This window comes from Myripristis murdjan, chromosome 17 (assembly GCF_902150065.1).
Source record: "Myripristis murdjan chromosome 17, fMyrMur1.1, whole genome shotgun sequence".
Taxonomy (NCBI): Eukaryota; Metazoa; Chordata; class Actinopteri; order Holocentriformes; family Holocentridae; genus Myripristis; species Myripristis murdjan.
The window spans coordinates 21,883,903-21,909,650 of NC_043996.1; the positions used below are offsets into that span (position 1 = coordinate 21,883,903).

The 25,748-nt window shown below is 38.8% G+C and overlaps 1 protein-coding gene across 1 annotated transcript in view; it reads right to left on the bottom strand.

The window, feature by feature from the left end:
* Window positions 1-25,748, bottom strand: part of LOC115375649 (suppression of tumorigenicity 18 protein-like) — a 42,878-nt gene that overhangs the window by 6,138 nt on the left and 10,992 nt on the right. The window contains 16 exon segments of the mRNA XM_030075126.1: window positions 362-495; window positions 1,534-1,616; window positions 1,619-1,751; window positions 3,795-3,994; window positions 4,362-4,573; window positions 5,195-5,287; window positions 5,383-5,476; window positions 6,333-6,464; window positions 7,298-7,556; window positions 7,558-8,015; window positions 12,404-12,478; window positions 12,481-12,543; window positions 12,546-12,589; window positions 12,916-12,946; window positions 13,817-13,868; window positions 16,561-16,676. Coding sequence (XP_029930986.1) covers window positions 362-495; window positions 1,534-1,616; window positions 1,619-1,751; window positions 3,795-3,994; window positions 4,362-4,573; window positions 5,195-5,287; window positions 5,383-5,476; window positions 6,333-6,464; window positions 7,298-7,556; window positions 7,558-8,015; window positions 12,404-12,478; window positions 12,481-12,543; window positions 12,546-12,589; window positions 12,916-12,946; window positions 13,817-13,868; window positions 16,561-16,676 — 2,179 coding nt within the window.

Consider the following 25,748-nt stretch of genomic DNA (forward strand, 5'->3'; position numbering starts at 1 on the left):
AGCTTGCACAGGACATACGGGGGGAAAAAAAACTCACTTTCAAATAGATATATTTCTTCTCCACATGAACCTGCAGACATACCAGCCACAATGATATGTGATGTGTCATGGGATAATAGAAAGGCTAATAATAGGATAGAAAATATACAGTGAGTTTCAGTGTGATTTGACTCACTTGTGTTATACTGTCCTATTTAAGCAAAGGTCTGGTCTGGAATTACACTTTTGTTATTAATACTGACCATCTGTCCACTGACCTTTTTAAAGGGGGACTCACATTATGCACAGATGACTGAATAAAGATGCCTCAAGATGTGCTCTCCTCCCCTTTAAAACAAGCCCAGTGTTTAACGCAATGTACCTCATTAGCTCTTTCTTTGAATCTCGTAATAGCAGCTTGGTTTTGGGGCTTATCATGCTGGCGTCTCCTTGATAGTGTTGGTCCTCCAGGGAGACCTCGTCAAAATCCTCCTGCTGGGAAACAAGGGAATACATCTCCTTAACTGTTACACATACACATCCTATTTAAAAAAAAAAAATCAGACCTGAACATGGTCTAGAGTGACCTAAAAGTGAATAATCAATCAAAAGCCCCCACATAATACTCTTAAAACACAAGCCCTAGGGTTAGAGTGCAAGGCAAAGCGATTACGCTTAAGGATACTTATACTGTAGTAAACCATACATCCATTTAAAGTCATACTTAATCCACGTAGTATTTATGATGTATGGCTGTGACATTTAGATTTCCTCTTTCAAGAGACAAGAAACTGTGACCACCAGATGTTGTGTGTGAAAGAGAAGCAGGTCAAATGTGAGGCTCCTTGATATCAACTGCAAAAGAATACCACCTGAGAAAAAAGGAAAAAAGAAAGAAAAGAAAAAGAGAAAAAAAAAAAAACCACCAAGGCCAGATTAAGATTTCATTGGGCCCCGGGGCAAGATCATTCTGGTGAGACCAGATTAGCCCTAGTTCCTGGTGTAAATATATTTAACAGATTTTATAGATTTACAGGTTGTGAGAGGGGACACTACTGCTCTCACTCAGTTTTAAACGAAGAATCCTGGTACAGAAAGGTCAGATATGTCTTGTATATTGCTGAATGCCAATTCCAAACTGATGAAATATTCATACCAAGCATTCACAGGGTCGCTTATTTCAGAAAAGTGCAGTAACACTGTTTTACAAAATAATTTTTATTCAGCAAAAAAGGGCACGATGTCAGCTACAACTAGCCATGCTTACCTCTATGAATATTCTTCTTCTTGCCCTTTGGACTTTTTCATTACTGGGCAATTAACTCACTCTTACCACTTTTTTTTTTTTTTTTTTTTTTTTTTTTTTGCAATTGTTTCAACTGAAATTTATTTTTTATGAGAAGACTCCAGCACCTTTTATTCCTCAAATTCTTCTTATTATGTCATTTACATTTCTTATGTGCACGATGCATATTGCATAGCTCGAACTTTTAGATTATTCTGATGACATTCTGATGGTTTTTACCTCTTGGTCGTGCAGGATGGATGCTTTACTGAGTTGATAGGGATGGGAGTGTCCCAGCTGTCTCTGTCACACAGTGGCTGGTAAAAGGCCGGGTTGAGAGCACGCCCCCGCCCTTCACCACAGCGGACTCAGGAGGAGACTGCGGGTCTTCCGAAGGCACCTTAGTCATCTGGGCTTTCGCATTTTCCTTGCATTTCTTCATACTCAGGTCCAGGGTGCCGTTTTCGTCCACCTCTATGAGCATGTCCTAAAGGAAAAGCGGTGTAATCCTCTGAGTTATAACAAGTTGCAGAAGAGTGCACGCAATACAGTTTACACATGATTCCAGCTATTGCTACTGTGTAAACCCTGCTGCAAAGTCAGAGAATAACAATAGAGCATGTTCTATATGAAGAAAACATGTAAATACAACAACACAGATGTCTCATTAACAGCAGTCACATTGCTATGATAAACTTGGACCGGGCAACTTGTCTCAGTTACCATGAAAGACAAATTGAAATGCACAGTGAACCAACAATGTATTTAAATAATGCATACAGTGATTATCTAACACAGGACAAAGTACCAAACTAAGCCAGCGTTAATTCTGCTGAACACAAAAAAATAATCACTGGTGTGTAGTTTTTCAGTGACAGCTGTGTCATCTGTTTTCTAGGACACACAACCAAGATGGCAGCTGGGGGGTTGCTGGTTTTAGGTCATCATTATTATAACAAAAAATTAAAAAGCTTAATGTGGCATAAGTTTCCTCACTGACAGATGTGTTACTCGTTTTTGTGCTGAAATGCAATAGAATGACGACTTATGGCTGTTTTATGGTATTAAAGTTTTACCTCATTAAATGTCGAAATCCTTTCTATAAACGAAACCAATTATTCAACACATATGTCTCATTAAACCCTATACATCATTATTTTTGTAACGAAAGGGAGCCTTTTAAATTAATTAAAGGGATAATTTTCATGAACATCGCATGTGGCTGTCCACTTTAATTATCCAGCCATTTGATGATGTGTGTACCTAATCAAAATAACACCAGTGTAAAACTACAGGGCGCACGAGACTGATTTTCGCATTTTGTGATTTGTTAACTACTTAACATCCAAAGCTGCAACCAAAAACCTTTATTACACATAACAACTTACGCTTTTTTTTTTTTTTTTTTTTGCTATTACAGATCAAATAATGACCTAATTTCCACCTCGCGCTCTTGATGAAGTGACGTCACCTTTTATTCAAGTTCAAAGAAAGCCAGCTTTTTGCGTGTATCTGATGACTTTTTGTGCGTGTTTGTGTGTCATATTTCAAAGTGCAACATACATATGCAGGGAAGTTAAACCATCCAACTACAGCTAACACTCTAAATATGGTCTTTTTTGCAGACTTGAAAGCTGTTCTTTATTTTGTACATCTCTCCAAGACAACTAAGCTGTAAATGAGAACAGATGATTAACTTGCTAACACTGTTTTATTCATTCAGTGGGCTGGTACCTGGTACAGGGCCATATTCTCAGCTCAACAAGCTGGGAGACAAGGATCTGTGCTGTGTAGGTGTGGAACCCTTGAATCATCTACAGTACAGTGTGCATGTATATAACCCACAGAAAGTGATCAATATTACGCACTAGTGAACAGGCGAGAATAACCATGTGATGCGAGTTGAGGGAAAAAAAAAGTGCAACCCTAACAACACTAACCCAAACTATACAATACCATGTTGGAGATTATGTTAGCAGAAGTTACTTTGGATCTGGAGGTTTTATGGTTTTAAAGCTGTGCACACATCTCAAACATTAGGAAGAGTTTGGATTTTGAGTGAATTAAGATTTCAGATAATAACTCCTTTAGCTGATTGGTTTAATCCATTAAAAGGCTTTTAAAGACTATCTGGTGTAGACACACAGCCTATGCTGGATCATATAACTAAGCAAAATATCCTCCACCATCTGCAGCAGGCAAGATGCAGTTTCAGACAACAGTTCAGGATTTTGTACATGCCAGCCGATGTAGAAACAAAATACAATACCACATGTTTTACAAAAAAGATGAGTAGTTGTAATTGGGAAAGAAGGCTGATTATATTCCTTCTTTTGATGTGATTACACAAATTTTCTTTTGTGTACATTAAAGCTTTATGGAGTGGAAACCTCCTTGTTTTTCTGCCACCAGAGAGACAAGCTCCCTTTGCCAAATTTTGTCTTTTGATGTTTTTCCTTTTTATACACAAATCAGAGTTCCTTTAAAATGACCACATTAAATACCTTTCCAAGTGGTCTAATTTGATTACCTTTGTGGAGGTTGCCAAGGGCCGGCCAGTGACAGCCTCCATGCTCTTCCGGTAACGGGTGGACAGATTAAGGATGGCGGCAGTCGCTGCTGTGGCTTGGAGACCGTCTCCTTTTTTGAATTGACTTGGTGGGCTGTGCTGACCAGAGGTGGGCAGGCGGCCACCTGGAGTACCAAGGAAGCCAGGATACTGCTGAGGAGCTAAAACACAAATAATTACCAAACAATTTGGTTACTGAGAAAGCAGATGTTTTACCCTGAATTAATCCCTATTTAGCGACACATAGCAAGCAAGCAGCACGGTGATATTTAAAATTTCAGGATCAACCACTGATGAAAAAAAAAAATATTCTGACATTTTGCCTGTCAGCTGATGCTATCTTCATGTGTGATAAGCCTGACCTATACATATGGGCCTCTTGTTTGTTGTGGACTGATAGTGTTGCAGCTGAAAATGTACACCATGCCTCATACTTAAGATTTCATACATTGTGACTGTGCCACAATCTTTATTATTACAGCACAACAGGACTATTGATTTTGAGGTGAATAAAATTTTAACACTCACAGTCAGGGAAATGAGAAGAGATATCCTGGTCCTGGTTGGATCCCATCAGAGACTGTTTGCCGAAGACCTGCGCATCAAAACTAGCGTAATCGAAGCGGATTTTGCTGTACTTGTCCATATCCTTGGAAAGGTTCGTCTGCAAGGCCGCTACTGGATGGGATAGCCTGTAGTTTAACTGGTTCATCTCAAATTTTTTTATCAAGCCGATGGCTCTAGGAGGAGGAAAATTAACAAAAAAAAAAAAAAAAAAAAAAAAGTAAGATTTTGTTTCATTGTGTAAAAAACAGTTCAAAACAGTGGTGAAATGAGGTGTCCAACAAGTTAAATATGAGAGGCTAGAAAAGTAATAGGCATTGTTTTCGAATCACTTAGGGATGCCAGTGTCTTTGTCCACATAGAGTCTGGGATCTGATGTGTGTTGTAGATCCACAGCCAGGATGCCAGACTAATTAATATAGTAGGAGTGGGCATCCTGCCCATGATATATCCACAGGGAACAAAGAGTTCTGCTCTTTTATCATTTCTAATAGAAAGGAGCTCACAGGACCAGCCACCATTGCCTAAGTGAGCACGGCGAAGTCCTGCTTGGAAAGCTTGAAATAGACTGTGCGCTCTGTTGGGATCAGTGAATAAAAAATACCATATAGTCTCTTTGACAATAATAGCGGTTGCCGCTTTCTTGCATAACCTTAATTATGTATTTAGGACTTCAGTTCATTACGGTGTCACTTATGGTTTGTTCATGCTCACTGTAATTATTTTTCACCACGTGTGACCGTATTGATAGCAATGTTGTGCTTCAACAAAGTCTCTAATGTTGTCTGGCGCCGTACCTCGGTGAGCGGTCAGGTGTTTGTCTGCATTTTGAACTCTCATCCTGAGGTTTGGAGACTTTGACTGCAGCAGCAATGGGGCAGCCTGAGAGACTGGGTTGGGAGGAAATCAAACACATTAGCCTCAGACTGTAACTCATCTATGAACAGGCTGCAGGTTTCTAATGGCTTTGGTCATGTGGATGTACCTCCGGTGGGTGCTACGGTTGCTGTTGACATGGCCTCTTCCTGTGCACCCAGGTGTAGGGCACTTGAGGACATTCTCATGCATGGCCAGGACTGTGGAGATAAGACAGCGGGCTCAGAAGGAGAAGCAGGGTGACATGTGCAGAATGAGTCGAGCATAATCAAGTTTAAAACACTAAAAGATGGTTAAAACAAATATCTATAGAGAGCAGTAAACAGGCATCATTATGAAAAAATACACACAACCCATCCTTGAATTTAATGATGATTTTATATAACTACTTAGTGCATTACAGTCCGACAAAGCACAGATCATACAGAGACAGAAACTGGAGGAAGAAAGCAAAAGGTTCATTGTGTGAGAATGCTGTATGGTGGCCTGAAATGTAAATAGCTTACTGCAAAGAGGAATATAACAAGACAGCTGATTATATTCTTCAAAACATCCACGTTGTTAAAGGTCCGCTCTGTATCCTTAGAAACTTCTCTTCTGTGCATATTCTCCAATTAGTTTGTTGGAGTTGTCTATTTATTTTTGAATACTGCGTTAGCTAGCCCTTTGATTTGCAAATACTGCCTCCAGTCTAAGAGCATGCGCTTTTTTGAAAAAGTTAATTACTTTTTCTGTTCCTTTTGTAACATTACTGTTTAATGTTGAATGTTTGTTGAGTTATATTGAAATGACTTAACAATCGCCAATATGAAAAAAATTCAATATTCACACATTACATTATGAGGGAGAGAAAAAAAATCCTTTAAGTTTATTTGTGAAGTTTCTTACACATCGCTGAATTGAGTATAAGCAAAGCTTTTTTTTTCTATTTGCGCCCATGCTAAGAGGATTCCAAATAACTATAGTTGATTGTAAATCCTGAAATGGTGGCAGTTTTTCAACATAAGTACATATTTCTCATAATATACATGCACAGAGCTGTTTGTATTACTTACTCTCAGGGGGGGACTCTGACTTTGTGTGGACACCCAGACAAACTCCTGTGGTGTGGATACAGGCCGGTCACATGTCCAGTGCCATCACAGCCGGGAGTCGGGCACCTTATATCTTTCTTATCTGTCCGAGGGGAATCTGTGGACAAAATAAAAAGGATATGCCACTGAATGAAACAACCTTTTCATATGTTTTATAGTGAGATGTGACTGTACTGGTGGACTTGCACTCTGTCAAGAAATGCAGAAATCTGTGGTGGAAAGTTAAGTGAAACATCTAAATGCACTTGTACTTTGCTGTATACATTACAGTATGTAACATATTGTACATAAGTCCTTACAGATTGCAATATCATGCAAAGCCAGACTTTTTTTTTTTTTTTTTTTTAACAAAATGCGTCTATTAATCTGTCATTTTAGTTAAGGCTGCAGTTCAACACAGAGCATTCACTTCTTAATGCCCATCCATCGAAAGATTACATCTAGGATTACACATTTAGCTGCAGTCATTTGAAGAATCAGAGGAAAACATGAGAGGTACTTTAGGAGGATTTAAGACTTATGGTCATGGTTAAATATCCAGTTGATTCCTATCAAAATCCAATATTCTGAGTAGTAGCAATTCCATCAGAAAATTTTGTTCTTTTTTTATTTTAGTCCGGTTATTTATTACTTCACTTGTTGCCAAAATGTTTTTAGTACTTAAGAGGATTTCCTCCCTCTGATTTTCCCCTGAGCATGGTTCTTTTATTCCTTTAATGTTTTTGAGCACCCAATCATCCAAATCACAAGTGGTCTGTCTGATTTATACCGGATAAACACACGCAAGGTACATTCCTGAATTAAAACACTGATAACTGTTCATTCTTGTGGTGATCTGTGTAACTTAACTGTAAGAGCGCCTCAACTTCACTTCAGCTGTCATGGGACAAAAGCTATCAGCATGTCAAACCACATAACACTTCAGTCTACCTTTTCCTCCATGATAGTTCAGTCTGCCGTCCATGTCCATCATTCGGTGGTGTCTTCTCTCGTTGGTCATCTGCTCCATGAGGAACCGGTCCATCTCCCTGTAGGCGTGGTGCAGAACCTGCCTCTGCTCCGACTGCAGGGCGATAGCCTGTTCCAAAAGACTCAGGTTCACTCGTCCCCGGCCCAAATCAAGGCCCCGCTCCTGTAGGCCCAGAGCCCAGCCCTCCAGCCGGGACGGCCTGTCTGCCTCCACTTCCCCCCTCGCTGTCCTCCTCTGTCAGGAGTGGCCTACACCTCAGCACCTCAGCTTGGAAAATGCTTGTTCGACCCATCGGACCGACTAGTTCTGAGTCATGGTCTTCTCTCAGGTGGCCGTTCCTGCCCGATAGGTCTTCCGAGGCTCGAGAGGGGCTGCTATTGGAGCCGTTCACCTTGGCAGAAAGAGACAGAGGCTCCCACTCCTCCCGCATGTCTCCGTATGGGCTTTGTGGCGGCGAAGTACATGCAACACTCATCCTGTCTTGACTTTGGTCTTCCTCTTCATTCATGAGCTCTTCCTCTTCATCCCCGTCCATCAGAGGTTCAGACGTCTCCGCCTCGCACCGTGGAGAGACATCTGATGCAACTTCAGACCATCCGAGGGAATCGTGGGACTTTGCAGCCGCATCGTGGCAACCATTCCTGCTGGCCACTCCATTGACTGCATTCAAGTTCCCATCTAAATCAAGAAGAAAACACTCATTATTGTACGTGCTTTGAAGCCTTAGCAGAGACAGACATGTTCTTCTGTGACCAACCCCCCCCCGCGTCATTTACAGGATGAGAATTGTACGTCCTTGGTAATCTTTTGCAAATCCATTTAAGGTTTCAGATTTTGTGTCACTTTTTCATGAATATTATCTTGAAAGAAAAAAAAAAACATGTTTGTTAAGAACCAACAAGAGGATTTGTAAGAACACATGTTGCAATGGATGTGGCAATCATAGGGTCAGCAGTTGCAAGATTTCCAAGCAATTCCTCAAGTATATTTTACGTTTTATATTTGACCCTTATTTTTTCACATTGAACATGAGAAGTGGAGATGAGAAACACAATTGTTTTCTTCTTTCCTTCAATGTCTCCAATCAGAACAACCACCAAATATATATTTAGGACAAGATTATGGACGGATTTATACAGATGCAGACAGCGAACATCAGTTTTTAATTAGTTATGGGTATTGTAAGTATAAGCCCAGAAGCAACATGTAGTTGTCCGCACAAATAACTCATTTAAAAACACAAAATTTGTTTCTAGGGATAAGAACAAGAAAAGTAGAGAGGATTTCTGATAAAACAGATGGAGGAAAGCGAGAAATGAAAATAGCAGAGGAATCTCCGTAGGATTGTGCTATGGCTCTGTAAAACCGTCGATCTGACATAATGAACGTTTTATATTTTGTTTTGCAGACCTTTGAGAACTTGAAGTTGATCGCAGCAAATGTGAAGATAAGTTTGTGAGAAAAATGAATAGTGTCCTTTAAAATGATTGGCTGTGCTGGTAAAGATGAGAGAAAAAATTATATTCTTTACCTTACGGGTAATTCTCTAGAAATGATTTCCTTTTTATGATTAGTTTAGCTTATAAAAAAGAAAGGTTGTCACAATCTTTACTTTATTAATTTTTTAAACTAAACTGAAAACCAAAGAGTCAAAGTTTTCTGTTCAGTTTACAGTGGATAAGATTTATTTTCTACATACTAGATTTGCTGATTACTGTTTTAACATCGTGATACTCACTGTGACACTGACAGCCTCTGTGACTCACTGTTTTCTAGGGTATTAACCCGGTTTGGTTATCAATTACTATGCTCTTATCAATTACTATGTTCTATGTTCTAATGACTGGCTACTGAAATGTCAAGGCACTAAGATCAGCAGGAGCAAATTTGCCTGAAACAATAACTGTTGTTCCAATGTGCATATAAAGGTGCTTTTCATAGTAACAATCAAAAGGTTAACAATATAAAATCACTGTGTCTTTTTTTCCTTTTAACCTCAGAAATTGGGGCATACAAGTAAGAATATCATAGTATCTGCAAAGTAGTAGTTCATGTGGGTTTTGCTCATTCAGCTTCAATACCACAGACAATCATCTATTATTTCATCGTAAATTACTATTATTTTTTGCTTTTAAATCGATGAAGGATCACATGAATACCAGATCCTACGGGAGAGGCTTGACAGATGATGTCACAGGAATATATTCTTTATCTATATAGGTCACAGTTAATACATGTATATTGAATTTCAGTGAAATTGTTACCAAATTTGAAAGTTAGAGGGATTTGAAAACTCCAATAATGCTGTTATATTCTTATATATCTTTTCTTTCTTTCTTTCTTTCTTTTTTTTTTTTTTTTTTTTAAGAATAAAAGCTCTTTGCCACAATTAAAAGTATGTTTTTTCATCAAAAGTGATTACTTCTGATTAAAATACATTTATTGCTTATTACTGCTTTTTAAATGCCTTTTGGTACACCTCTACTGAGGGTGTTAACAATCTTGTAAGTAAAGCTTATATGATGCATGTTCTGTATTATTCAAAACTCCTAAAAGAAATCGTCTCACTGTCATTTTTACACTCATTTGGTATAATCTCTTTTTATTCCAACTTATTTTGCAGAGTGCTCTCAATAATTTAATTTGCACTGACCTCTGGTCTCCCACTTTTCAGTGGAAATCCAGAAATCCTATGAGCCGCAAGATTGTGTACAGCACCATGCACGGATAGTCTGATAATTCAAACGGACAAAGAGGGAGTTTTATCCCTCAAAATGCATCTGAAACTACACTTTTTGAACACAGCTGATTATAGTAAGTCTCAGTCAATGATAACATTGGAAACCTATCATTGGGATTGATTCAACAAAATCTCTCTTAATCCTCAAAATCATTCAAACTTATGATATATTAAGGCTCTTTCAGCAGTAAGGATTTGGCTTTAGCAGGCTGTAGGTCTATCCTCTTAAGTGGCTGGATGTCATAGACAAAAATCAAAAGTAGGATTCAATAGGTTGAGGAGATGGATAGAGATATTTTTATTTTTTTATTTTTTTGGCAATCAGATCATAGCTGGGATGCAGATGTAGACATTATCAGATAGCTAGTTATTAATGGGCACAGTACAAAATTTAATCCACACCAAAAGAGCTTTAAATTCTAGGGCATAAATTGTGTGGCACTGCTAAAATAGCATACTGTCTTTGGAAATATATGGCTTTGTAGCCTATTGTGAGCAATGGCATTTTATATCTGCTTCATGTGCATTTTTTATTCGACAAAATAATAACATTCAAGAGGAATTTCTTATTAACAAGCTGAAATGTGTTAGTGTCAATTCCCTGCTGGGCAAAAATTTTTTAGGTGTCTAAAAACAGACCCCTGTTCGATGAAAAATTAAAGTCAGTTACATTTATCAGGCAGGCGCAAGGACTTGTTTTTCATCCAGATGGATTCTTAGGCCTGACACAGGCACATGCAGTCACAGACATACACATGCAAGTGCAAGCACACAAAGACGCGTACACACACATGCACAGACAGAGACACACACACACACACACACACACACACACACACACACACAGAAGTGCAGTGAAAAAAGGAAAAAGATGGCCGAAAAAAAACAAAAAAACTTGGATCTCTCCGGTGGTTTGTGTGTTGGAACAGGTGAACAGTTTGTACTCCAGAATAGCCATTACCGGCACTCTGCAGCAGGGCTGGAGTTGGCTGGAGTTGAACGCAGTGTGGCTCGACCAAACGAGAGGCTTATTTTTCTCTCTTTTTGTTAAAATGCAGATACGACCAGCCTCCCACTGCAAAATTCTTACTGCCTCCAATCCACTTTTCCCATCATCGTATTTCTACGGAAAATAGCCCCCATATCTGACATAAATGGCAAAATGTATTCTGACAGTGTTTTATAAATATCCATGTGTTCATTTGACACTATAGGGCAGTATAATTTAACACTGTAAATACAGGGAATTTTTTTTTTTTTGATCGTATTTTGTGTTAAAGCTACGTAATTGAATATGTGGATCAAATAAAGCTATAGACAACAAATGTTGGTTGATAAAAGCAAAGAAAAAGTATATGTAAAAAAAACAACAACAAAAGAAAAGCTGATGATGCACAGTGAATTACTAGGATAATTGTAATGTAATATGAACCCAGGAACAAATAAATTCCATTTCCAATGAATCCACACAATTCAGTAAGCTACTCTCCTGGTCCATTTAACTACACACATGTGTACTATAATGAGCTGTAGACATTATTGCCTAATTATGTATTAGACTGTGTTAGAGGGCCTAACAAAAGCTTTTGAAAGGGACAATTACGTTTGTTGCTTAGTTACATCGTTAAAAATATACCAAATCAGTGCAGATTATAGTGGGTGAGAATGCACATGTAAACCACGGGTATTGTTGCCAAAATGCACAAAATTCAATTCATTAGAAAAAAAAAAAAAAAAAAAAAAAAAAAAAAAAACATGTTTGCCCGTGAAAAAGACCGTAGTTTAAGTGAAAATAAACAATTTTCAGCTGTTGTTGATGAAATGGTGATGTGGCTGAGTAAAACGCTACTAGCAGGAAAACAGTGGAACATCAGCCTGCCCTCAAAGGCAATGTCTTCCTCACCCGCAACTCATTTGCAGCTCACAATGTACAACCTCAATAAAAATCTATTTAAGAAAATGGAACAACTTTAATTTAAATTGGAGTGAACCGGTGCACTCACCCATTCAGTTTTTCATTCTATGGATTCAATGGATTTGGAATGGCTATTCAAAAAAGACAGATGAGGGGTTTGAAATCTGGCCTCATCAAAAGGCGGTAAAGCCATGCCAAAATATCATGGCAGATCAGCTGTCAAAACTTCAATTTGCGGACATGAGACACAACTAATGTGGACCCAGCAGTGTAGTCTTTCACTTCCAGTGCACAATGACTGCGGCTGCTGGCTGATGGCAGAGGGAGGGAAATATGAATGCAACAGATGGGATTTTAAAATCAGCGTCAATTGTTCATCAAAACAGACAAAACAACAGGACATCTGTTTACCTGCTGGAGTGTCAATGTTCCTCAGCTCTTCTTTGTCCTGTGGCGGTGCCAGGTCCTCGCTCTCCTCTTCACATGGCTCGTGGGGCTGTAGTGGCGGGGCTTCATCAGCAGGGACTTTCTCTTGTTGACGGGGGCACCCGCACCCCTTCCTGGGCACTCCTCTTCCTAGCCATGGACCCATATGGGCTGGAGAGAAGAGGAGAAAGGACAAAAAGCGCAATGAGGTCAACAGGGGCCTCAGTGGTTGGTCTGGCTCGCAGTTGGCTCAATGAAGTTCCTACTATCAAAATTCGGGTCTTGGTGGAAAAAAAAGAAAATAGTGATTATTAAAATTGGAGGGAAAAAAAAGATTCCTAGAAAATATGCACAGATCCATCCACTTATTTGCATTATGAATATAAAACCCTCAATGTATTTATACTCTGAGAAGGAGATACTGAGTATTTTCTAAAGCTGGGGAAATTTAAAGTGATGCGTAAATGTTTGATTTTTACGAAGACATGAACTTTTACCTTGGAGTGTCAGCGATGCAGTCAGCCGGCACTGCAAATAAAGTGCAAGAAAAGACAGGTAATAGTCATGTTTACATTTCCACTGCTGTGAATGACTCAGGCACTGCAAGTCAACACAGACACACTCTTGATCAAAGGTCCAAGCTACTACTTTTGGACAATCACTCATGACATTACACAATGTTTTTTTTAATGTTTTCCTTGCAGATAACATTGAACATAAATGATTTAGGGAGGATTTGATCTCCTCTGCTAAAATTGTTTTTGCTGTAGATTTTACTCTCTTTTACAGAACCATCAGATATAATCAGTCCAAGGATGGAGAAGTGGTCTCTTCATTGATCTGAAAGCTTTTCATTCAATCTGCTTATTCTCTGGGAGACCAACAGTAGCTCATCCTTTGACAGCGATGACAACACGATCCAAAAGGCTAAATCAATTTTCCCAGAGACCCATGCAAATCTCATTCACAAGTTCCACCCTACTCCCATGAAGCACGACCAATAATAACACTTCCATGAATTTCCCAGACATAGTAATAGCTCCAGCGTAAGCAGGCAGGCCTCAGAGGCCCTGAACACTTGCATAATGACAATATCCAGTCTAGAGGTTTTCAATCACACAATATGTACACACTCCTTAACTATTTGAGCCAATGTTCCAATTTAATGAAGTTATTCCCCTCTGAATAATGAAATGGCAGTGCAGTGCTCTTCAAACTGGTAAGATAATATATAAAACTGACAGTTATAAAGTTGGATTGTTGAACCGATACCCCTAACCCATAGTGATAAGTGGAACATGTGTGCGTGTGTGTGTGTGTGTGTGTGGTGTGTGTGAGAGGAGTGTGTGTGTGCGCAGTTAAAAAAGCAAGCTAAAAACTGAAAGCTACTGTACTCACCTGTGCTACTGTTACATGTTTGCAGAGTTTGCTCCTCACCCTCAGAATCCATCTGTAAATAAAACATGCAGCGCACACATGTCGTCACTGAATAATTGATTTATGGATTTCATTTATTTCTTTTCATTTTAATTACTTGGACTGTGTAAAAAAAAAAAAAAGAAAAGAAAAAAAAAGGTCTAAACACATGCCGGATTATTGGTGACTTTGTCAAATATTTAGAGCCGCCAAAAGACGGTGGACGTCATGTCGCCGTGTGTGCAAAATCACAAGCGCAGCCAAAATCTTATATGCAAACGTACACAGTACAATGCTAAAACAATAATACAACCAAACACCAAAAACAACAAAACAAAACTTCCATAGGTGAGGGGGGGGGGAGAAAAGGCACTGACACAAAATAATAACGTTAAAGTGCAGACAGCAGCTCGCAGTATGTGTTTAGACAAAAATAGTTGCTAAAATCCATCCACTCTCCCTGGCTGTTGCTTGTGGATCTCAAATAAAACCTATTAAACATAATTATTCCAGGCTGATGGTGGTGTATAGTGGTCACAGGCCAGTGAAATCTGTGAGTCATAGGATATGCTGTTACTTTTCCCTGGTAATGGGAAACATGACTCCTCTCTCTCGTTTGCTGTTGTGATTGAAGGCACTGACCTGTCATACATTTATAATAGGGGAGCAGGTGTGGCAGTGATGGACCTTAATTTCCTTTAATAAACCTTTTATGTGCCACACTCTTAATGCCACGCCGGGCCCTCAGAGGTCCTGCTCATAATAGGTTCATTACTTTTGATTACTAGAGCCTATTGAGACAAACAACTCCCAAACACTATAGATTACATTCTGTAAAAACTAATGTACCTCATTAGTTCGTAACACTTTTCCACACAGACAAGCTTCAACATTTTGCATGGATTTCGTACAAATTTGTTGTTCAAAAAAAAAATGCAAAATGTTGCTCTGATGTGCTTAAACCTGAGATTACAAAATGGAAATTAAAAAAAAAAAAAAAAAAAAAAAAGATGTTGCCCATTCACTTATTTAAATTAAATCCTGTCAAGTATTTTATCATTAAACTTTTCATAAACTGTGATTTTGTTTTTACTTATTACTCTGGATTAATTAATGTGTTTTTAATGATAACACGACGCTAAAATTTGCCTTTAAAAAATAAACCCTAATGCTTTAGGAATCAATATCACCTTTAAAATGTGTAACGGATGCAAATCATCCATTACAGTCTGTCCTATGCCTGTCCAACCAATTGAAACAGATATCATAATCCAGAATTTTTATAGTTTTGAAGGTGGTTAGGGTGCATGTTTAACTAAATGTTCATTGATATTTTGACCCGGAGCTGCTGTATATCCGATTTCACATATCGTTTGAGCTCGACTCTGACAAGCAAATAAAACCCTTCTTATGTAAACAGTGTATTTCTGCTTTTTTAAGGGGCGTTGTACGTGCACTTTTGACATCATGATGACAAAAGCTCCTGATGGCTCTTGACAAACCAAAGGCTACATCTAATTCTTAAAACAGGGACTCAGAGGAAAATCACACAGCAAGAAAAGCCTCAGTGGATGTTTGTGGTGTAATAAAAGGCACTCTTGACATGGCAACATGGAAAGACTGTATGACGCTGAGTGTTTACCAAAGCAGAACAAATAGAGACATCCTGGGTCAAATTGGGGCTTTGATTTGATATTCGCTCCACAGTCTGGTTGAAAATTTTACCTTTTTCCTTGACACTAAATAACACATGGATTGATGAATCATACATTTATCTCGCAGAGCGCTATATATGGTGCGTATTAGTAAAACACAACTCACTGACATAAAAAGTAGTGAGAATGAAAATTAAGCAACATTTTACTTTACGATGGCTTTATTCCAGTGCATTAAGTGCACAGCAATTCTCTTTTAGCAGAAAATCTCCTTAATAAACAGTGTGCTTACAAGGGTGCAGCAAGAAAAGTACAAGGCACTCAAAACATGAAATAATAAAATAACTACGGACAAAAGAACTCCATCATCTTAAGTGTTGTTATTGATGTAAGGTTTTCTGCTGTTTACTGAAATTATATTGTGTCTCCTTACAATTTAGTTCCCTGAGCTATCTTGGCACATTCCCACCGTATTAAAATTTTGTGTAGTTGCCAACTTGTTGCCTAAAACTATTAGTAAGGAAACAATAGGGGATTCTGGAACATCACTTTCACCCAGATTCATTAAAAAAAAAGGTTAACACACTGGAATAAGGCCCCCTGTAGAGTCTATTGTTAAAGTCAAATTGCATGCGGTAACTACCCATCTAAACTTTTTATTTGGGTTTCAAGGCCTCACAAGTAGAAACTAACTTCTGGGAGATTTAAAAAAAAAAAAAAAAAAGCATAGAGAGGACTTCCTGACAACTAAAGGCAATCATCAGTTTAGAAAGAGCAGACTCAGCAACATCATTTACAAACTGTATTATCCAGCAGCCACCCACAGCTCTGCATAAGTAAAAGCAATCTCAGTTTGTGATCACTACGGTCAAAAGAGCAGTGACACTCCGCCACTAAACATGCTACTTATCCAAAACACTGTTACACAATTATTTATCTCTTCACCTAGACAGTATTTTTTTTTTTTAACAATGTTATTTTGGTTCAGGGGAATGGAGGAATGGAACGATATTAATGCTTAATATTTGGAAAGCGTCTTACGTCCCCCTTTTTTCAAATGAGAATATTTACCTTTGATTGTAGTTTTCTGTGCAGTCTGTAGGATAAGCTGCCAGATTCACACTGTCCACCTTGGTTGATGCGTTCACAATTCTCAGCTCTCAGGAAGTGATCATGTAATTCATTCTCTGTAATAAAATCACATCAGACACACATACTCATAAATCACTGCTTTGGCGTAAATAAAACTGCGACTTGTAATCTGTGTCTCGCAGTTTACTTTTTGCTCACAAACAATAATACATGTCAGGTTGTGGCAAATCGATTGTAACTCTCCCAAAAGGATTTTATTTATTTATTTAGCATTTATTTTTATCGTTAGAGACATGGATGTGCACATACTGTCAGAAAAAAAAAAAGATGGAAAGAACATATTAATACCTCACATGGAATAAGGAACACGATGCAATTGATTTGCTTGACAGAGATCAAATTGCTTGCTTCTAATTAATACAAAACATCCAAGAGGGAAAACAAGGATGAACACAATGAGTACATTAAGCCTCTTCACTTCACAGATCTTATTACGGAATTATTTATTTCTGTTAGCTTTGAAAGAAAAAAAAGAAAGAACAAGAAAACACACACACACTCACTCACACACACACACACATACACACACATAACATCTTCTTAATTATAGCTCACAGAGCATTTCCCCGGAAAACAAAACTATGGGAGGGAGTGGAGAGGGGGGGGCGGTTGGGGAGGTAGTGGGATGGGGTGGGGTAGGAGGGGGTTAGAGGGGGTTCAATGTCATTAGCATAAGAAAAAGACTCACTACTATTGAGCTGGTTCGTCATCTGCTGAATCATATTTATGCACCCCCCACCCACCCCAGCCCAACACGAATAATGCATCTCAGAGGACTGTTTTCCTGTGTATAGGCAGATTTCTCAGGGGGGAAAGGAGGCAGCCTGATGCTAAGGGTCTATGTGATTTTCTATGTGTTAATCTGGCTGCTAGCTGTCCTTGAGCCCAGCCCATTCCCCCTAACCCATCTGCTAGCGTTCCCACCACAGAGGAGAGAATAGGCTGTGACTGGGGGAAGAGAGAGAGAGAGAGAGAGGGCGAGAGAGAGAGACAGAGACAGAGAGAGATGAGAGAGGGAGAGACCTTCCCAGTCCAACAATCATGAATAACCATTGCCTCACACCATTATCAGAAGGCTGGATCCAAGTTGAGATGGTGGAGAGGATACTGAAACATTTGTGATATACTCCTAAGATGCTTCGGCTATTACTATTACCCCACGACCGCTACTTGCACATTTAGTTGCAATTGATTCTATTATCATCATCATTATATTATTTTTTGCAGTGCCTTTGTAATACTGCGCAGCTGCTGTGGATATCCATCATTGACCTTGAGTCTTTGTGCCCCCTTGTTCCCAGCTTATCCATGCACTTGGGACACTCTCATGTAATTAACACAGACATTATTGTGACAGAGTAAAACTCAATGGTACTATACTGATACTTCATCTTGAAACCAATAAAGCAGGCCAGTGCAGCAAAGTAAGATTCTGGAGACCATAAAATAATCACATTATTTACATTTCCTTTAGATAGGGGTACAGGCAAGATGATAGAGGCAAATGAGATTACACAAAATAAGATTTCAAAATGTCAGTACCCCGCACACTCACCCAACCAACTGTTATGATTAGATTACTTGTTTAATATAATTACTGTCTAAGGCTGTGTATGGAAACAATGCATACATAAAAACAGGAGCTGTGTCTTAACTGATTCCCATCCTTTTCTCACGAGCCTTTTTCTCTTAACCTTTCTTCAGCAGTATCATTTTGAATTATGGGGAACGGATGGGTGCTCTGTGCAAGGTCACTGTCTGGTGTGTATTCACTCCCCCCTCCTTGTTTTTGTTTCCTCTTCCAGAGGCATACTGAGTGAAGGGTTAAAACTGGAATGGATTTAATTATGGAATGAATGGAATTATAATGCGCCTGCAGCAAGTTTTCCTCCTTATTTATTAAAGCAGCTGATGGGCCAGGTTTGATGAGCCACTTCTGGCATAATTGAGTCATCACACAAAGAGGGTTCCTCGCATTCAGAGTGGTTTTATCAGCAGCAAACAGACCTGATTACTGGCAATTACACTCTGATCTAGGGGAAGGAGAAAAAAAAGGGTAAATGTGCGGGGTAACTTCTGTGTTTATAGTTTACCCCGGGAATAATTTTCACATTAATTTTACATGCTAAGTGTTTTCTGTTTATGCATAATAAAGAGCAAACGGAAAGAGATAGCACAATTTACTTTCATATTTCCTTGTAATGAATGTCTAAGGATGTGGCGAACTGATCACGATTTATATGTAACCTAGGAGAGGTGTGAGGTTTCTTATCATCCGCTGTGCTTAGAATCAGCACAACGTAAAGTCTGTCCAACTGAGACAAAGCTATACGTGCAGTGATGGGTTTTTTTCCCCCCATTATTATTTATTTGTTTGTTTTTGCTTGGAAAGTGCTCACACCTAGTCTGTGGAAACGCGGTGAAATTCTATACAGAAAGAGCACAGAAACTGCTTTCGCCACTTTTCATTGAGATGCAAATGCATTCATGGTGAGTAAATAAACTGCTCAGAGATTAAAATCAACTTCTGCTCAGAGAGAATTAGGTAAACAACTTTTCCCCAAAAAATTTTTTCTTCTATTTGTGAGGTGCTGAGGGAGCATCAGACGCCCTCTGCCTAAAAAGCTAGCAGCTGGACATTAGAATAATAGCGAAGATACGTTTTAGGGGGGGAGGGGAAAGAGAAGGGCTCTGTGATTTCCAATTCATATCAAAGCTTGGCCTGAAATGTTGAGGTAATTATTTATTTTAATTTACGATGAGGGATTATTGGCTGTATGAACCTATATGAGAGGACTGCATATTGAAGACACTGAACAATCCTGGATAAATTTACTATCCTGGAATGCTTTAATATCCTGGTTTTATTTAATATCATTAAATACAAGCTCACACTAAAAACAGCAAGATCATATGAACTAAATTGTCCTTACATGTAAAGTATTTGTTATGGTATCAGAGGGAAAATAAATATACGAGAGAGAAAATTAATTTTTCCAGCTATTTGTGAGCATTAAACCCTCTTATAGAGCTTCTGAATTCATAGAGCCACAGTCAAAATCTTGAAGTCAACTGCGATTTCAGATATAACAGCCTCACAGCTACCCTGACGGCCAAGCAAGTGTTTGTGCCTTTTGCCAAAGAGTACTTTTATAGAGGAGCGTATTGGCATCTTATCACTTCTCCAAGACAGAGATGCTTCAATAAAAGAACACAGCTCACAGAATTCTTAACAGACAATTAGGAGCCTGGCTAGCCACTATCGCCTTCAATGATTTGTTGTGATGGCATAACTACAGGGGAACTTGTTGTTGGACGGACTTAGCAAGGCTCCCATAAAAGAGTCAGATGGTGACACCTTTGCCGAGGTGATTTATGAATCTTGTAATCGCCTTTCCAAAGTCATCCCAAAGCCCTCCCTCTAAATTGAGTTCATCTGGAGCCGGACCACACAGAGGCACCAAGTCCAGATTGTTTCTTCTGACATCAAAGAGCCAATTTCTGTTTTTGACCAAATTTCTGGTGCTTTTAGTTCCCTTATCGAATGAAAGGGAACTAGATGATATGCTATTTATTTCCGAATTTCAATCCAATTAAGAACACCAAAATATTGAGACAAATAAAATTAGTATCTTCTTGCACTACTCTATGCATCAATAGGATAATAAATGGAACAGCAGACAATTCATCCATTGGCTTGTCTCCAGTCTGCCAAACCACTCTCATGTTAGTTTGAATCTTTGAATTTTGTCATGAACATGGTTTTTTCAAACCTGACTAATTTGGGGACAGGTGTTTGGGGAGAAAGAAGTTCCAGCCCTGGTGTCTGTCATCTCTACAGAGTAATCCTGCCCATTGTTCCTGCCCAAGGAGGCCCTTTCATGGAGGAGGTTGCATGAATGCTACCAGGTGGTCGGCAATTGGAGAAACGTAGTAACCGTTCAAGCTAATCCCCCATCACAAAGGCAGGTCTCCAGTGCTCTGGGGCTCTCCGGGGCAAAGGGAAAGTTTACCTCGAACACACAGTGTCTGAAAGGAGTCAGGGACTCTAGCAGTGATTCCTAATCAGGTTGCGCTGAAGTGAACAGCTCGCATGGCAGCTGTAGTTTTCCCAGGGTTAATACCTTTCACTGCTCTCTCTAAATGAGTCAGCTGTTCCTGTCATTAAACAACTCGCACTCTATCTCTGCCTCCTCTGTCCTTCCTCACACATGTGCACGCAATGCACACACAAACAACGTCGCTTGTTTCTGCACCTATTTAAAAATGTAATAGGTCTGCTCACAAAACTAAAGACCAGTAAACGTAAATAATTAGGATAGCACAGCATTTTACTGATGATGAAGAGCAGTCAATGGCTGTTGAAACAGAGGTCACTGTCCTTTTCTTTATGCCTACAAACATCGATTATGTTTATGCAGATGGGAGGCAGTAATCAAGCATACTCCCCTACCCTGTTGAAGGAAAATAATACCAATCTGTCAAGGTCTTATTCTAGCGAGCCCTTTCTTACTAATTGAGGATATATAGGAAGCAAATGATCCAAATAAACATACGCTCACATGTTCACAGGTGCACAAACACACCACACACATATACACGTATACACACAAACACACGTATACACACATACACACATTCACACCACACACACACAAACGCGCACATATACACACAGAGTTCAGCTCTGATATAGTTTTGCTGTCATCAATTCTAAAAAATCTGTCTGCTTACTGAGCTCAGTGGCTCAGGATGTTGGGGGAGTTTAAGTGATTTTTGCCACTGTGTGGTAAATCCCTTGGCCACCTGGATTACAAACTCTAGTCCTTTAACTCATGCCAGTATAATCCGTGTTAACTCGGATTTACCTCTGGCATATGAATTCTCAATCTGCGTAAGCTTGTTTGGAATGAGTCGAACATAAGTATTTCATGCGGTAAAGATGCCCAATGGTGAATTCCTATTTTGGTGAAATATACACTGCCAAATAGTTCAGAAGTGTTTGTAAGTCAGTTGTCAGCATAACCTGACTGGCCTTAAGCAGTGGTCTGCAACGCCACAGAGGTAAAGCACAGCACCGTTCCCGGTTAACAGCCAGGTGGAAGTGTGCAAATCCTGCTCTGCAAAACCCACGTAACCATGGCGATGGGTATAAACTCAGAGCTGTATGCTGTGGTCAAGAGTGCAATCAGATTCCTTACAATGGCAAGATTTTGCTTTGTGTATTGTCAGACAAACATTATTTGCTCAGTTGTTCAAACACATGCCCTGGTCTGATACTAAAGCGATCATGATAAAATAAAAATGGCACGAGCAGCCCTGGAGGATCTAAATTAAGTATTATCCAATATCCATACAATCTCCCACATACACATGTATATACACACGCACACACACAGATGCAAACACACACTTCTGGGATAGCAGAGTTAAGCCAGACTATTTTGTACTTAAAAGGTTAGCAGGGCTGTTTTGTGAGTTTGATCCATGCTTGCCAAATCAGCAGATGGTCCATGAATATGATTATATGCATCAATAAAAGGAGTAATCTTTAACAAAATGTAAATTTGACTTAAGTCCAGGGTTTAATATACACGATGGACTTTAACCCACTTTCCAGCCTGACAGGAGAGTATGATAAGCTAATGCACTTAAAATTATGTATTACAGCGATCACTGCTGATGTCAGTATGTTGCAGCACTGGCAGTTTGAGTGTTCCAAAAACAGGCAGAATCATAGGAAAGGTATCAGATATCCTGTCAGATATAAGATAGAAATAATCCATGCATGTCTGTGTGGTAACAAAATGTATTCGCATGTGATAAGCAGCTAATTGTGAAATAATTGTGGAAACTGAGTCTCACAAATATCATAAATGTCATACATGCTGTACTACTCTGGGTGTTCAACAAGAACCTCTCTTCCTTTGTCAGGTTTCACTTTGTTCTAATTTTCAAAATATTTTGGAAAAGTCACAGAACAGCACCAAAGTTTGGCTCAAGGAGCAACAACAATAAAGTACTTCTCAATAATGTGCAATGTTAACAGTTACAGTAACACACACACACACACACACACACACACACACACAAATAAATAAATGTAAAAAAAAAAAAAAAAAAAAAAAAAAAAAAAAATCAAGAACCAAGTGACAGCTCTTCCACAACAGCTAACATAAAGTTCAAAGGGAAGAAAGTGGATTTGGGAAAGAAATTTACAAAGAGTTTTAGCAGCAAGTTAGAAGTTACAGTTCACATTTAAAAATAAAATTAACTAAGTGGCCAGCGTTATCCTCTGTCACATTAGACAGCACTCTCTGTCAGTGTCAGCCTGCTAAGACACCAGCCCCCTTCATGAATCTACTAATCTGTTAAAGAGCAATTTACTGTGAGGCTTACAGAACAGCACATCCTCAAACAGACACAGACTCTCCTGCTCACTGTCTCCCTACATCTAAACGCCCCCGTGTTAACATCTCCGACAGGGCAGAATTTTTTTAGCTTTGACTTACCATGCCCCTTTTAGCCTTGTTTTGCATTTCATAGTGACATCAGGGAGGAGACGGAAGTAGAAGGATATCGAGGTGGGGTCTGGGGTAGTCCAGAGTCTCGCTGCTGCTGGAGTGGTGTGCAGGGACACTGTGATATCACCCGAACCGCTAAGCTTTTTTTGTACCTTTGTGTCATTCACTTAACACCAATCTCATTAGCTGCTGTAGGGCTACAATGGGCTGAATTATTTTTCTGTGTCAATACACCACATGGTGATCCTCAAGGTAAGACCTCTGAAGGTCTTTTCTATCACATAAAAGATGGATTCTCCCCCCAAAACATCTATGATTAAAGGAGAAAGCAGACTGGCCCTTAAAATGAAACGAATAAAACAGTCTCTCAGATTATATTCAGCTCAGAACTGAGGTGGTTATTTCTTTGGATGTACTGTGAAGAAAGTGTTAATGTGTTTTGGTGAAATGAATAACATGGTGTGACTTACAATTATGACACCTTGATATGAAACATATTAATGTATGTCAGTGACTAATATGTAGATAAATGGGTAAGATGTGGATGGATGTATAGATGGATGATGGATGGATGGATGGATGATGATGGGATGGATGGATGATGGATTGATGCTCAGGTCAGACATGCTCATACTCAGCGATTTCTAAAATTTCTAAGGGAATATGAACAGAAATTATGCGTCAATAGGCAATCGACAGACATAAAAGCCTAGGTGTTTGGAAATGATGTACAAATTTAAAAAAAATTAACTATATCCCTAATGTTGTGCTTCTAGTGCAAATCTATGATTCCATGTAAAATGAATTATTGTAAGTACTTGAAGTCATGACAGCTGTCTATAAGCATCAGGGACATGTCTATTGGCCAACTTGACCCTTGTTAGAAAACAAAACAAATACAAAAAGAGAATGCTGCAGCTTGGGACTGCCGAGCCAGGTCACTGGAGATTTTCCAGACAAACGCAGCACAGGGGAGGGGAGGGGAGGGGAGGAAGAATAAAAAGGACAGGCTCAGAATCTCATTTTAACAGACCGCACACAATCTGGGCTCCCACAGAACTATCTCTGCCTGACCGCTTTCTATTTATCCCTTATCAGTGTTTACCAACCGCTAGTTTTCTTTCATTCACACTGTGAGGCAGTTCTCTTACTATCAGTCAACAGCTGACACCGTGGAACAGCCTCAAAGGCAAGAGGAAGGGATCAAAACTAAACCAAAGCTGTTTAAACAATACAACAGAGGAAATAAATTCATAAATCCTAATTCTTCCCAACCCACAAGGGTACAAGCAGATCCTTTATAGTTAGGCCAACAAACAAAACCACAGCCAATGAGGTACATTACAATCAAGGTAAATTCTGAAATATATTTACCAAAAAAAAAAAAAAAAAAAAAAAAAATTAGAAGCGGGAAAAAATCCCATGTAATATTAATTGGGAACATTTCATAGTCCTGCCCTGTCAAGCAAATGTAACTATTCACTAAAAGGGATTTTCTGTTGTAATTTATTATCTTTTTAGAGAAATCCCACCTGATTAATCCCTGTTCATATTTTTAGATTATTTGGCTTAGTGTTAAGTTGGAAAATTTGTCAGACATAAGACATAGCCCTAACATTGTTTTACATTTAAAAAAAAAAAAAAAAAAAATCTACATGCATCACTAAGTGTCCAGTTTATTACTATTGATATGGGTCAGAGAGTGTGGAAACTCACAATATACCAATCAGAGATACTGATTACAATTAGGATGTAAGCTTAAATATTTTATATTTAAGGATTACTGTTATTATTACACAAAATACTTAACACGTTATTATACATTATCATCTTGCATGTATTATATTTTTATTGGTTTCCAATTCAAATATAATTATAAAGGTGATAACTGCCATTGTAACTAATGCCTGACGCCATATCCATATGGATTATACAAAGACCTCATTTTTAACAGTATTGTGTACAATGTGGAAAGACAAATAAAAAAAATCAGAATTATATATTGAGACTGAACATAAATTCACGTTATAAAAAATAAAATACATTTAAAAAGTTGAAAGTCATTGTTTACGCTGCTGCTGTACATTTACAGTAGGACACCTCATTTCCATTCACACACAAACAGCTCTGTTTTTCTGAAATACTGTTCAAAAGTTAAGTAATTAATTACATTTATCCTTTCACCAGCTGCTCAACAGCAGATGGATCATTTCTGAAACCTTGTTGAATTAAATCCACATAATTCATTTTCCTGGATTAACTAAGTGAAGTTTGAGTAGGGGAAAAACAGGTAACACAATGTGTATTAGACAGACATGTATGCTGAGCTTTTTCATGCGATTTGTGGTGCACCCGACGGCAACTTTCATCCATATTTGATTTGTAATTAAACTGGAAAAAATGCAAAGTAAAAGGTCTCAACGGCGTGAAACAACTTTATTTTTGCGTGTTTTCTGGATAAATGGGAAAAGGATGGAAATTACATTGTCTATCCAACAAGTTTAGTGCGAACTGCAGCTCTGTGACTGAGTGTGTGATATCAGTTTTGTTCACAACAGCACTATCTAACTTAGTGGGCAGCAG